Source organism: Pleurodeles waltl, chromosome 3_1 (assembly GCF_031143425.1).
Source record: "Pleurodeles waltl isolate 20211129_DDA chromosome 3_1, aPleWal1.hap1.20221129, whole genome shotgun sequence".
Lineage (NCBI taxonomy): Eukaryota > Metazoa > Chordata > Amphibia > Caudata > Salamandridae > Pleurodeles > Pleurodeles waltl.
The window spans coordinates 661,761,968-661,777,117 of record NC_090440.1 but is presented as its reverse complement, the minus strand read 5'-3'; the positions used below and the strand labels follow the sequence as shown (position 1 = coordinate 661,777,117).

Here is a 15,150-nt window from a genome sequence, read left to right as displayed (position 1 = left end):
CCATGTTTGGAGCCATATGGTCAGAATGTCATTCCGTTTTTTTCTGTCGATTCTGATTCGAACTTTTCTGTGAATGTAACTCCCATTCATCCTTGAAGTGAAAGCTGTGTCTGTACATGGAATGTAAGAACTGCAGTTAAAGCCTCATTCTAGAGTGAGCCAAGGCTAATCACCCTACATGCCCATAAAGAGGTAAGTGACTAATTTGAGTAATCTAGTTATCCAAACTGAGTGCAATAATAATGTGACCTTGGTACACTAGTGGTTACTAAGAGACCCCACACAGAGTGCTCCCCAATAACCACTACCTGCAGCTCATATTCTATCCAACAGCTTACGCAACACACTCCTTGCTGCTGATCTCTTGCAGTTTCCACCCAGCTGGGCTCTTATTTCTCTCCCAGCAGCATATCTATTGCTGGTGTAGCAGGCACAGTGGCACTGGGGTCAAGAGATTTGGTGGGCATCATGGACCCTAACTATGCCCACCTTTTACTTCTTCGCCGGGCGTTCCATGGGTTTCATTTTACTAGCTTGCATTACTTGTCCACGGCACCCTTGCTAAGCAGCTCTTTCTTTTTCAGGTGAGCTGCAACACTGTAAACTTCGTACTTGTATAGCGCACTACTTACCCGTTAGGGTCTCAAGGTGCTGTACACATACCGCTGTGGAACCCCTCCTGGCTTTTCCCTGTGAGGTGCCCACTCCTGGGCAACCTCCAAGGTGAAGCCAGGCATCCCAGCGCTGTTGTGGAGATTAAGCAAGCTATTGCCCAGAGTTACAGAGTGGGACCCATGAATTATAGCAAGCTATTGCCCAGAGTTACAGAGTGGGACCCATGAATTAGATTAGGCACCGATGCAAGAATTATCAGGTCCGAGGAAATTGAGCCCAAGACCCACCAAGGGGGGAATTGAACCCTGGTCCCGGGCCAGATTTCTGCATGAGGGTCTGCCGCTCTAACCATTGAGCCACATTTCTCCAACAACACAGCTGAGGCCATACAAATCCCATTCAGCTGGTCGTCACCAGCTCTCCCACAGATGATTTCTCTCAGCTGATCTCTCACAGCTCTCCAGCTGCTGACCTCCCAGTTCTCCCACAGCTGATTTCTCCCAGCTGATCTCTCACAACTCACCCGCTGCTGACCTCTCACAGTTCTCCCATAGCTGATCTCTCACACCTCTCCCACAGCTGATATTTCACAGAGCTCTATAAGCTCATCTCTCACAGCTCTCCCACAGATAATTTCTCACAGATGATCTATCAGTTGATCTCTCACAGCTCTCCCGCTGCTGACCTCTCACAGTTCTCCCACAGCTGATCTCTAACACCTCTCCCACAGATGATATTTCACAGAGCTTTATCAGCTCATCTCTCACAGCTCTCCCACAGATAATTGCTCACAAATAATCTAACACAGCTGACCTCTCACAGTTCTCCCGCAGCTGATTTCTCACAGCTGACCTCTCACAGCTCTCCTGCTGCTGACCTCTCCCACTTCTCCCACAGCTGATCTCACACTTCTCCCACAGCTGATATTTCACAGAGCTTTATCAGCTCATTTCTCACAGGTCTCCCACAGATGAGTGCTTAGATTCCTCTTGCATCCGAAGCTTCATACAGCTGAATTATCTTCCACCAGTCTAGCCCTCACAGTTCCCCTAAAGAATAGCTAAAATAACGCCTAAAAAAACAGCTCTCTCACAGCTTAGCTCTTAGCACTGTTGTTTCGTGAACGTGGTTTTCACAATTTTACAGCTGCTGAGCTCTCACTCATTCACATTTCTTCCACATCTGAGCTTACATATTTCCCCATAGGCTCGGTTTCACTCCTCCTCTGTCGGAGAGTACCTCTCATGCTCTCTCGTCTGCCTGTCTCCTTCTCCATCTAGTTGTTTCCATCTCGTTGTTGCCTCTTTGCCGCTTTTTACCTTCTTTACAGTATGATTCTGCGTAGTGTGGGATTTTAGTCTCTGCAGCTGATACACCAGCTCTATCTCAATGCAATCAATTTTTGAAGAGGCTTTCATCTTAAAGATATGATTAAATAATAATCCACATATGTTCCATTTACTGTTCCTTAAACTATAAAGGTTTAACAACTACTGGGCACCACTCAATACATCAATCACTCTGTTGTTCTACTCCAATCAATAACGCCAATCTAAAATGTATGTCAAACTAAGGCTAATCGTTATGAGCCTCTCGTCTAAGATCCGAGTTACAAAATAGTTCAGATGACTCTCAACAGAGATCTGATTTTGAAGTAATTTTCACCATGAAGTCTATTCAACTGTGAGACTAGGCAGAAAAGTATCTGTTGTACATCCTCGATGGAAAAACCTTTTTTGCCCCGTGCCCCCTGACTTTGAACTTTGAGTATGATCATTTTGAAGTTTCTGCCTTCTTTTCACACCTCTAAGGGTCAGATTTACAAGGAAGTGAAGCATCAGCTGTGATGCACCACTTTTCTTGCGCCCCTTTGTGTCCCCCGACACTATGCATGCGTATTTACAATACGGTGCACCATGGTGCACGTTAGTACAATAGTGTCAAAATTGATGACGCTATTGTGGTACTTTGCAGGATTAGCGCCATAAATTGTGGCGTTAATCCTGCAAATTAAGGGGAGGCCCACTGAAAGTGATGGGCACGTCATTTTAATGCCTGCTGTGAGCAGGCGTTGAAAATGATACTAAAAATAGCGCAGTGAAATGCTGTAAATTTTACTGCGTAATTTTTATGGGCCTCCCAACAGGGGAACACCCCACTTGCATACACTGGGGGTCATTACGACCCTGGCGGTTGACGGAGAAGTGGCGGTTTTACCGCCAACAGGCTGGCGGTAAAAAATTTGGAATTATGACCATGGCGGTTACCGCCATGGTCATCAGCCACTTCTCCGATCAGACCGCCATGGCGGAGACGACCGCTGGGCTGGAGACTTGGGTCTCCAGCCCGGTGGCCTTCACAAGACCGCCTGCGGTATCATGACCCGGCTTACCGCCATGGAGTTCATGGGGTTTGGAACCGCCATGAAATCCATGGCGGTAAGCACTATCAGTGCCAGGAAATTCCTTCCCTGGCACTGATAGGGGTCTCCGCCAGCCCCCACCCCCTCCCGAGTCCGTCCCCAACACCCCCCACCCCCCTGCCACCTCCCAAAGGTGGCAGGACCCCCCTCCCCACCCCTACCCCCGACATCACAACACAGACACACACCCGACACGCATGCAGACACCACCAACACACATTCCCGCACACACACGAACAAACATGCCAACAGAGACACACACAGTCATACACACACACCCTCATTCAGACATACACGCACACATCCATACAGACATACATACAGACAGACATGCACACATTTCCATTCACACTACGCCCCCGCATGCATACACGCACTCACACACCCCCTCTACCTACTCACACGCACACCCCCATGCACCCACGCATCACACAACACCCCCCCACCCCTCCCCAAATGGACGATCAACTTACCTTGTCCGTTGATCTTCCGGGAGGGGACGGGATCCATGGGGGCTGCTCCGCCGCCACCACACCGTCAACAGAACACCGCCACGCCGAATCACAGAACGTGATTCGGTGGGCGGTGTTCTGTTGACGTGGCGGTGGAGCAACCTCCACTTCCCCGCCGCCCGCCAGTATGGCTGCTGGCGGCTCTCTGTCCGGAAAAGGACGGAGGGCTGCCAGCATTCATAATACGCCGAGCGGAAAACCGCCACCACTGGCGGTCTTCAGCACGGCAGTCCCTCGGCGGTCTTGTGAAAAGACCGCCGAGGTCGAAATGACCCCCATTATGCCTAGCACAGGCATAATGTGGCACAAGGGGGCGCAAAGTGCAAGCATTGCGCCACTTTGTGACTAGGCAAAGGAGAATGGCCTCCTTAACGCCACATTAGCTTCAAATGAAATGACGCTAATGTGGCGCTAAGAGGTGCTAGGGCCTTGCAAATTTGGCCTTTAGTGTTTGTGTTGCGGGTCTGGGCTTGCTGAGTTGCAGGCACTTAGGCCCATTTTTATATTTTTTTGTGCCGCATTTGCTCTACTGTCATTCTCTCTTCTCCTTTTTTGTCTCTCGTTACTTAACCTCAATATGTACCACAGTCAATTTCCAGCTCCCACAGCATGCCACCAGGCTCCTCAGTGTCTGAGAGATATGAAGCTCAACAAGACAACAGCTGGCTGACACTGTGTGCTGGAGGCGAAGGCCTTCCTTTTGGGTGTTTGTGGACGGCAAACACTCTAATCTCTTCAAGCATGACGCCCTTCTCTTCCTGGCTTAACCACAACTATAACTGAATCTAGCAGAACTGTCAAACTGGACTTCCTTCACAGAATAGCAAATTTTGTTATCTCATTGCCACTTGCATACGTCTAAGGATTTGAAGTTTGTACCTTGCAGGGTGCCACTGGTGTTTCCAACAGAGTACCGTGAGTACCATAACATGCTATTTCTACAGAACTCAACACAATCGCTCGACAGAACAGCATTGCTTCACTTCTCCAAAGTCCATATCTTTCCGTCACAGAGCACGTAGTGTTCCCCTCAAAAATGCTACTTGTGCACCACAATGTTATTTGTGCTTCCCAAAGGATGTCAAGCAGGTACTTTCACTCAATGTCGAATTCATAATTCTTAGAATAAAACCTTAAGCCCTAAAACGCTTCAAGTGTACTTTACAAAATGTCATAAGTGTACTTCACAGAATGCTTGTATGCACTTCACAGAATGCCACGTTTAGACCACAGTAAGATACATGTGACCAGAATATTCATTTTTGAAGAATACACTTTAATCAGGTAGTGCATAATATGTACTTTAGACTGAAATGCACAAATCACAACTAGCATATTATGTGACCCCTTTGGATAGCATTCAAGCCCACAACGAAGGGCTGTGTTGGTTGTTAAATGCCCCCTTGTCTCTATGTTATAGGACTGAGTCGAAGGCATAAAACAAGCTAGAGAACAAGACAGGGGGTTATTATGGGATTGCAAATTTCATCCCACAGAGTACAAGGTTGCAAATTAAGGGAGAAACAGACTTTAGTGTGTTCCTGCGCAAGCCCTATGCCTTTTATTATTGGCCCTCAGACATTCTGTAGTCTTCAGTGAAGCTCCCAAACATTCACTTGTTCTAACATGGAATGTGCCAGAACCTTTCAGATATACACCATACGTGGATAACATATTTGATGTCTAGAATCCATTAATCTAAAGTCCATGAAAGCCAAAGTGGTACAGGAATCATGGGCCACCATAGACACTGTTGTGGGCGTGGGAAACTCTGAAAAGAGTACACCCCAAAACTGTACCTCAACCGAATGCCCACGGGTTGATGAATCGGAGACAATGTTAAATCTCAATTTTATGAGGCATCGTGTCCTCAAGGTAAGACATCTTCCAACACATCAAAAATACAGTTAACTAAATAAAAGGCCCCACTCATTACCTGAGTTCTAGATCAGAGGAATAAGTTTAAAATATTTATTATAAAAATTCAGAAGATGCGTTACAGAATCAACATAAGCATATTGCCATGAAGGCTCTTAGGAAAAAGGACATACAGAATTAAGTGCAAAATCAAAATAATTCTAAGTCCCAAATGAGCAGAAACATTCATAGAGAAACTGACAGCATCCTTAGTAGAATCGGAAAGCCATCTAGCACACCCCGAAAATAAAGGGCTTATATAGGAAATCTTCCTTTATAACAGAAAAGAAAATTCATAAAGGTGTGAGAAAATATATCATCCTATTAGCAAATTAGAACACAGGGTTATAAAAGGTCATCTTGCCTTAGCACCTAAACACTGTTTCACCACATGAATATTAATATTGCCCATTCTATGATAATGCCACCCAGAAATGGTATGACAAAGTAGATACATGTACAACAGCAAACCATTCTGAATGAATAAGGCGCAGTGCGCTAGCAGAAGGACCTTGAAGTAAGATGCCATTTTGTGACTGTGGGAAAGTGCCCCCCACTTTTTGCCTAGTGTTGATGCCAACTTTGATTGAAAGTGTGCTGGGATCCTGCTAACCAGGCCCCAGCAACAGTGTTCTTTCCAAAAAATCTGTACCTTTGCTCTTACAATTGGCACGCCCCTGGCACACAGTTAAGTCCTTTGTAAAAGGTACCCATGGTACCAAGGGACCTGTGGCCAGGGAAGGGCTATGGCTATGTATTATGGCACCCCAGGGAACCTCTCACCAAGCACATGTGCACTGCCTTTGCAGCTTGTGTGTGCTGGTGGGGAGAAAAAGACAAAGTCAACATAGCACCCCTGTCAGGGTGCTATGCCCGCAAACCACTGCCTGTGGCATAGGTAAGACACCCCTCTAGCAGGCCTTACAGCCCTACGGCAGGGCGCACTACACCACACGTGAGGGCATAGCTGTATGAGCAATATGCCCCTACAGTGTCTAAGTCCATTCTTAGACATTGTAAGTGCAGGGTAGCCATAATGAGTATATGGTCTGGGAATTTGTCATTACGAACTCCACAGCTCCATTCTGGCTTCACTGAATACTGGAAAAGTTTGATATCAAACTTCTCACTGCACAATAAACCCTCAGTGATGCCAGTGTGGGATTTATTGAAAAATGCACCGTTAGTGTAGGACTGACCGGTCTGTGCCTGCCTGCCACTTTCAGACAAGTTTCTGACCACATGGGTTGAGACCCTTTGTGCTCTCGGTGGTCAGAAACAAAGCCTGTCCTGGATGGAGGTGCTTCATACCTCCCCACTACAGGAACTATAACATCTGGTGGTGAGCCTCAAAAGCTCAAGCCTCGGATTACAGTGCTCTAGGGCACTCCAGCTAGTGGAGCTGCCCGCCCCCCGGACAAAAGCCCAATTTTAGCAGCAAGTCCGGCCGAAAAATTAGGGAAGACAGGGAGGAGTGACAACCCCAAGCCAGGACCACCCCTAAGGTGTCTAGAGCTGAGGTGACCCCCTCGCTGCAGAATCTTCCATCTTGGTTTGGAGGACAGGGACCAATAGGATTAGATTTGTGCCCCCAACCCAGAGGGAGAGGGCAAGAGGAGGATGTAGCCACTCTCAGGGACAGTAGCCATTGGCTACTGCCCTCTGACCCCTAAAATGCCCCTAAATCTAGGATTTAAGGGCCTCCCTGAACCCAGCTCACCAGATTCCTGGAGACCTGACAAGAAGAAGGACTACTTTGCTGAAAGCCCCAGCAGAGAAGAAGGAAGACGACATCTGATTTGGCCTCAGCCCTACCGGCCTGCCTCCTGCTTCAAAGGACCTGCAAAGGAACAGCAACGTGTCCAGCGACGCGTCCAGGGGACCAGCGACCTTTGCCAAGCTCCAGAAGACTGCACTGCACCCTGAGGGACCAAGAACTCATATGGACAGCGACCCTGTCCAAGAAGAAACCAACAACTAAAGACTCCAACCTCACTCCAAATGCGTGAGTCCTAACCACTCTGCACCTAACGCCCACGGCCCGTGTCCAGGTGATCCAACCAGTTAGAGAGGAACCCCAGGCGGTTCTGAGCAAGTGCCCACCCTGGGTTGACCTCTCCACCCCTTCATGACGACTCCTGAAGAGGGAATCCCAAAGACCTCCCTTGACCGCGAAGCCCCGGACAAAGATATCCAATGCCTAAAGACACACTACACCTGCAGCCCCCATGCCTTGGAGAACCCGAATTCCGATGGAGCAATGTTCAGCAGGCGTCCCTTCTCCCTGTCTTGCCTGTGGTTTGCCTAAAACGACCCCCTGGACCTCTTCTGCAGCCTCTGAGTGAACCTCAGGGTCCCCTCATAGACCAGCATTGGGAGCCTGATTTCCTGTTTGCACCCTTGACCCGGCCAACATTTAAAAAATGGTATGACTTATCGATTTCAAACAAAGTACTGTTGATACATGTGTGAAATACGATTCATTTAAGTACTTACCTGCAAGATGAATCTTGTGGTTCTAAAAATAAATTAAGAAAATATATTTTTGCTATATAAAAACTATTGGTCTGGAATTGTCATTGAGTGTTTGCTTCTTCTATTGTCTGTGTGTGTACAACAAATGCTTTGCACTTCCCTCTGATAAGCCTAACTGCTCGACCACACTACCACAAAAGAGAGCATTAGTATTACCTATTTTAACTTCTGTTAAGCCTCTGAGGAACCCCTGGGATCTGGGCACACTATATCACACGTTGATAAAGTATATACAGAGCCAGCTTCTTACAGTGGCCAAGCTAGGAAGATTGCTTTGAAAACAACAAGAGTTAACAACAATGGAAAAATACAAACCTGACCCTGCTCGACTGTATGCTGCAGAAATAATGAACAGTGAAATGTGCAGAGGGAAGACAGGAAAATATAAATTTTAAACAGGATGGCTACTGGTCCTAAATTGAAGCCTAGTTAACAAGGGTTTGGAAAACATACTTCTACATGTCAAAGGAAATTTGTTTCAAAAGCAATAGTACAATATCAGTGTGTGCATGTGAAATAAAGAGTACAATTAAATTCTGCACATTGTTAAAGATGCACAAAAATATGAAAGCACAACACTCTTTACCACTGTACAGACCTGCACCACGGACGGCTTGATAGACATTCTTTGCAGAGGGTACATCGCTGAAAACAGTGAACTGTCCTCCGCTGTGGGTGATAATGGCCAGGATGCTGACTGCCAGCGCCAGAAGCTGTAAGGAAACAGTTGATAGCTGTCACTGAGCCACCCACCAAGAGGCAACAGGTGTAACCCCAACACCAAAGAAGGTCAGAGGCCTAAGGGTCACATGACATGATGAAGACTAAATTCAAAGGACAATAAAGAAAAAGATACCCTTAATGGGGAAGCCCTGTTTTAATGTGAACCACGAAGCAGAGAGTGCTAACAAAATGAATTATTGATTTGTGTCGATTCACAGGAAACGTGCTTCAAGGGGAAGGTCTTCAAGGAAGGGCTATAGAAACAGGGCCCTGGGAGGAAGAGTGGAGAGTCACTTAATATGGAGGAGTAAGCAAATGGGCGAGTGAGGTAATTAAGCTTCCAGAAAAGGAAGTCCTGCTATAAAGGAGTGAGAGATACATGGTCCTGAGAGGATGGTTTGCTTCGAGTTTAAGAAAATATAAGGTTCCCGCAGAAGGGATCATGTGATTAAAGCGAGCGTGAATATCCTTTGAGAGGAACTTCCGCTGTCCGTAATTTGAGAAGAGAAGGAGAGGACCAAATGTCCTAAGAGGAAGGTATGATTTGATGTGAGAGTAGGTGAGGACACAGTTCCTGTGGGAAAAACCTACCGAGGGAGAGAGTGAGGAGGAAAGGCCTCTTGTAAAAAGCTTGTTGTGAGGCCTTTTCTCTGAGGTTACTGGCTATTATTTATACTAGGTACCACTGAGTTAGATAACAATAAACATTTGTTACTCAGAACTAAGATGTCAGATGGAGTGAACAGGTGCTTTACAAATGCGCATTATAATGTGAAATGTCATACTATGCTATCTTATGATATGATGCATGTTATCTTACGATGTATGAAGTATGTTATATTGTTATGTTATTTACTGTCAAAACTACTGGTATACTAAGACCTTAGGTACTGCTTCACTCCAAATGAATAACTAAGTTACTTCTTTTGTACACTTGACTCTCCCACAACAGCTGCCTGACGTAGTAATACATTTTGAACTTAGATGCAGCATAACACATTAATCACACATAATAAACTCAAAGTCCAGCCATAGCTGTTGCTTACTCATATTTATATCTACGACCATTACAATGGCGATCAACAATACAGAGCAAAGGGTTCTACAAACGTCTGCTGTTGAAATATATCACAATATTTAACAGTGCTCACGTGATGTGGATTACAAAAAATACTACCTTAACCTAACTGTATTAGTTGCAACCATCGTTTGCTCAGTGCTAATCAGTGCTGCCAAGCTGTGCCCCTCTCTGACATATAAAGCCTGACTCTCGTGCCTAGCATCGTAGGTAACAATTCTTAAATAGCTTGCGTAGTTTTGAAAGCATTTTGGTATCAGTTTGAAGGTCGGCGGTGTACTGTCCAAGATTTTCAGTTTCTGCAACGCCATAACCCCTGTTTTGACCTTGACACATTATCTCCATAGGGTCCCTGTATATGAAAACGTACATATTTGCATTTTGCACTTGTGTGTCTTAGCTTCTATGCTCCCGCGGTGCCAGGGGATTCCGGCTCTGATTCAGTGAACATTCGTTCTTTTTGTTAATAAACATTTTCAAACTTCTAATTCAGGTTGAGTGAAGATTTGTTTTTCAGTTTCGTGTGTGGGATGAAAAGTGCCTGCTTTTGATTGAAGTCGGAGACGAGGTCGAGCCGAGCTTCACACAAAATCCCAGGTGCCAAGATAAGCCGGAGAATTCTACGGAAAGAGGGATTCTAGCACCTGATTATGCCAGATAGCGCTAGAGTGCTTGGGAATTTACGAGCTGTTAGAGCCTCAAAACGAACCTGGAAGGTATCTTCAGGGAAGGTCTTGATGGAACACACCAGTGTTTGTATAGGTATGGGGGAAGACCCGAAATTATAAAGTTAGAGGAGTGAGGGAAATACACAGTATTGAGCTGAAGGCTCTGGCAAAGGCACAAAAGGGAGGAAAGAGACAAAGAAGTGTGGAGAAACCCAGTACCGACCATAATAAACCTCTGCCACACCAGGACCTCTGAGCATCACTGGAGAGTTTCGAAAGCAAAGAGGGTCTACGGCCAGGCAACAACAGACTGAAAAAAAGCTCTTAATCCCACCATCACCCTTTTTACCCTCCTACCGCACCCCTCACGGGATGAACTGCAGCACAAGAATGGCTGACATCTCCTCATGGAAATGGGGCAACAAAATGGAAAAAGACCAACTTCAGGCTAAAGGACTCCCTCCCATGCGATGAACCACCAGCGTGGAAAAATAATGTGCCAGTACATAAAACAGTGGGTTAGATTCATTCACCAAGATGGGAAGAAGTCCTTTCCAGAGAAAGGATTCTTTGTAGTTTGAATAACCTCACAAAAAAGAATCAAATGTAAAGTTAATACTGACCAAAGGCCAATCTTCCTACATTAGTTTGAGAAAGGAAACAAACGCAAATAGGATTCTCAGATGCAGGGTAATAAAAAACCCACACGAGATTCAAATACCAAATTACCCATTTGAGGGATAGGATTAGTGCTGTATACCTACTGCTCTGTCTCCTCCTTATGTGATTCCCCAAGTCATATCTGAAAAGTCAAAGTCAGAAGACAAGGAAGAAGATTTGTTAGGTTTTTTGAGTTTCTTCTGTGATGGCACCTGGAAACGCAGCAGCATCAGCAGTCCAGCCAGTGGAAGGGGTTCTGGTAAAAGTTGTGCCGGCACAGTGAGTCAAGCAAGCAGAAGCGTGACATGTGAAGAAGTGCTAGAGGACAGCGGTGCAAGCTGTGGTATAGAGAGCCAGCCTCCGCAACTTCATACAGTTATTGTAAAACAGCACCTTACTGAGTTGAGGGTAGGCACCTCGATGACAGGGCGCACAGCCTGGCTATAACCCGGGAGAGTCTGAGGTGCACCACTGGCAGAAGAGGGAGAGAATTTGAGAGAATCTTCCTAACTGATCAACATACCCCTTCACTCAGTGATTCATCATAGAGAGGATCACCAGTACCCAACCAATGCTCTTCCCCCTACCAAGGCCAGAGGAGGTCGAGTTAACATTCATATCCCTTGGATAACATTTAGAAACAGTTTCCTAATATCTGTGAAAATCCCATGAAATTCAGAAGAGAACCACAAACTGTTTTTGAAGGATGAAAACCTAATAGAGCAATCTTGAATCGCTTGCTTCATGTCGTTATGCCAAGTGAGGTTGAGAATTGTGTAGTAGAAAAGAGTAATTGGACCCAAGAGTTACTTGGTGATACAGTTGCTTTTACAACTGTCAAGGAGCAGTTGATAAATTATATAATGGATAAGTGCCCTGGCAGGGACGCATGGACTAAGATGTTTAGTTGTAAACAGAATAGAGGTGAATCTTCTGCTGATTATCTTGATTGCTTGAAAGATGTGTTTTAATGTTACTCTGGTACAGCTCAACCGTCTGAGAGTACTGGAGAAGCAGTTGGTGCTGTTTTTGTTCAAGGTTTGGTGACCAAGGTACAGGAATAACTGCACATCATTTGAAATGGACGGCAGACCCACGATCTAACTGAGTTGGCCTCTGCTGCTAACCCCTGTCTGGCAGTAGAAGAAAGGAAAAAGGAATCAAATAAACCTAGATTGTTATAGTTTCAACACAAGGTGAGAGGTCTGCAGCAGTGCAGAATGAAAAGTTAAGTGAGAGGAGTGGGGAAGCGGGAGGAAGAATGGGACAAAGATAAAGGAGAAGCCGGGAGATTCAGATCCACCTAGTGGTTTTTCATGTTTCAGCTGACGACAATGGGATCACCCGAAAGAGTTGTTCCCCCTTAAACTCTAACGCATCCCTTCAGCCCGAACCTTAGCTTACTCAAGGCTCTGTGAATCGATAACCTACTTTTACTGCTCCTAAATGACCAGGGACCATGTGTGAAATGTTTTGTGAAGAGGCAACTACCTCATGCCTTAGTGATACCGGTGCTAGCCGTTCTGTCTAAAACATCTCTGAATTTGCCTCATTACCTCTCTAGGGCTTGTCCATTGATGCAGTTGACATTACAAATACACGTCCCTTATGATATTACTGATTCAGTCTCCATGGGTCTTACCACAGATCAATGCGCCTTTCTACTGAGCCCCACCTCTTCAGTAAATCTATTGGGAAGAGACCTATCTATTGTACTAGTGATGGTGTTTATTTGAAAAACAAAACAAAAACAAAAAAACAATCAAAATAAAGTTGGAGGTATCTTATGTGAGACCACTGATTGTGCTGATGGGCGTTTAATGTAAGAATAATGTACCAAAATCGATCTCTAACATACTTGATTAAGGGCCAGATGTACGACGGCCTAACGCGGTCGCAAACAGCAAAAATCGTCGTATGAGACTGGAAAATGGGCTGGTACGATGTACCATCCCTATTTTGCGAGGCGGTCACAATTATGACTCGTAAAATAGGGATTTTGACTCACAATTAGGAAGGAGCATCCCAAGGGTGTCCCTTCCTAATTGCGAGTCACAGGGTGATGTATGATTGTTTTGTGAATGCAATTCCGGTCGCAAAACAATTGCAGTTACCACCAATTTCAGATTGGTGGTAACCTATTTGCAAACAGGAAGGGGTCTGCACGGGACCCCTTCCCCTTTGTGAGTGGATGCAAAAATACTTTTTCAGAGCAGGCAGTGGTCCCACGGACAATTGCCTGATCTGAAAAAAAGAAAAAAAACAGTACCAAGCATGTATGCAGCACTTCTATTTTACTGCTCAAACACCTGGTAGAGACATGTACAGACTTTTGAAAAATCTGCAAACTATCTATGGCCAATGGTATCTTACAGTGAGGATTGGGATACCTTTGTTTCTTGGTCCTTGGAACTAATATTTCCAGACATAACGTTAACGGGTATCAACATGCTTTAAGACATCAGCACTTTGTTACCTAAGTGGTCCATGGTGAAGGTGGTTGGAGCCATGGTAGCAGAGAATCTGCAAGGAACAGCACAAAGCATAACAATATTTTATATACACACAACACCTAACACTCAATGTGAACTGGGATTTACATTCACAGACAACTGGTGGTTTTAGGGTACCAAAGGTCTGGTCTTAAGTCCAAAATTGGTGCCCATTTACTGGGGTTGCCAAGTTCAGTGTTTGTTGAGAGAGCTAGGGGCCTAATTGAGAACACAGTATATTGTCTGCCGTTTTGAGGCGGGGTGACAGATGTCATGACTTCCAACCCTCTAGTGAAGGACTGTCTGCCATACTTAGAGAGAGATCCCTGCCTCAATGGCTGGGATCTTTGAGATGTGAAGGGAGGCACTGTGACTCCATGCACAGCACTGAAGATTTGAGGGCCATGTTTAAAGTTCCTGCGTCACATACTTTTTTGTTCAGACAAAACAAACTCCTAAGGTGTGAGATTGTTGTCTATGATCAAAGATATATGGCACCAAAACTCAGGAAGCTTTTGCCTGCTGTAGGGGGCCATTGAACATTTGCCATGCCTATTTTAGCCATGGAGGGCATAGGAAGGAAAACTTAGTAAAGGTTCCCCCACCCTCAAAGGGGCAGGACGTCCATTACTATGGCAAATGGACCACTATATCAGATGTTACCATTGACTCAACCAACGCAGGCTCCAGCCACAGTAACATAGAAGCTCTCCAATTTTAATAGTGCCAGGGGATCCCTGCTTTGGTGAAGTCGGTCGGCCGCTGGTTTACAGCATTCCTCCCACTCTGCTAAACCCTAAATGAGGCCCTAGACCTGGAAACAGTTCAACAGTAGACCGGTTACTGCTCTAACTGGTCTCCAAAGTCAAAGTCACAAACCAGGACTAATGATCCTGGAAATTGGTTACTACCACTGTAGGGCCCCCCAGGGCACAAGACACTAAAAACCACATCTCATGAACGACTGGTCATTGTGAACAATGTGTGGTGGATGAGGCACTCATGGGGCCTCGGGCACCCACTGAACACACCTGTTCCCGGGAGAAACAAGGAACTAGGATTTAGGGTTATGGATTATTTTTGTCTTTGAACTGCGTTAACTATTGCTCCAAAATATGGTTTAAATAGTTTTGGAATTTAGTGGGGGGCGGGAGGGAATCTATGCCTCTGGAACCATACCCCAAGCTGTAGGGTCATGAGGAAAAAACCTTACGTGCCCATCATCTTGAAAAGAGTTGATAGGGACTAACTTAATGTCAGGAAAGTCTCATATTAGGCCAGGGCATTTCAAGCTCACAATGCTTGCAGTCCTGCAATGCCTGCTGCTGCTATTGGACCCTATTTCAAAGCATATGTCTTCAGTTTGGTTAAGCCTGCAAGGATGAAAGATACATTTGGTTGCTGCTAAGTTTGCTTCCTTGAGAATACCCTAACTCGGGCTTCAGGGTTCAAAATGCTAGGCTTTGCTCCTTGTCCTCCTGGTCATTGGTCAGCTCCTCTGCAGAAAATGGTACAGTATCACTTTCTC

The 15,150-nt window shown here is 45.6% G+C and overlaps 1 protein-coding gene across 1 annotated transcript in view; it reads right to left on the bottom strand.

Moving 5' to 3' along the window:
• TSPAN32 (tetraspanin 32) overlaps positions 1 to 15,150 on the bottom strand; it is a 357,928-nt gene that overhangs the window by 309,337 nt on the left and 33,441 nt on the right. Inside the window, exon 2 of the mRNA XM_069221278.1 lies at positions 8,600 to 8,714. Within this exon, the coding sequence (XP_069077379.1) occupies positions 8,600 to 8,714 (115 nt within the window). The remainder of the gene's footprint in view (positions 1 to 8,599; positions 8,715 to 15,150) is intronic.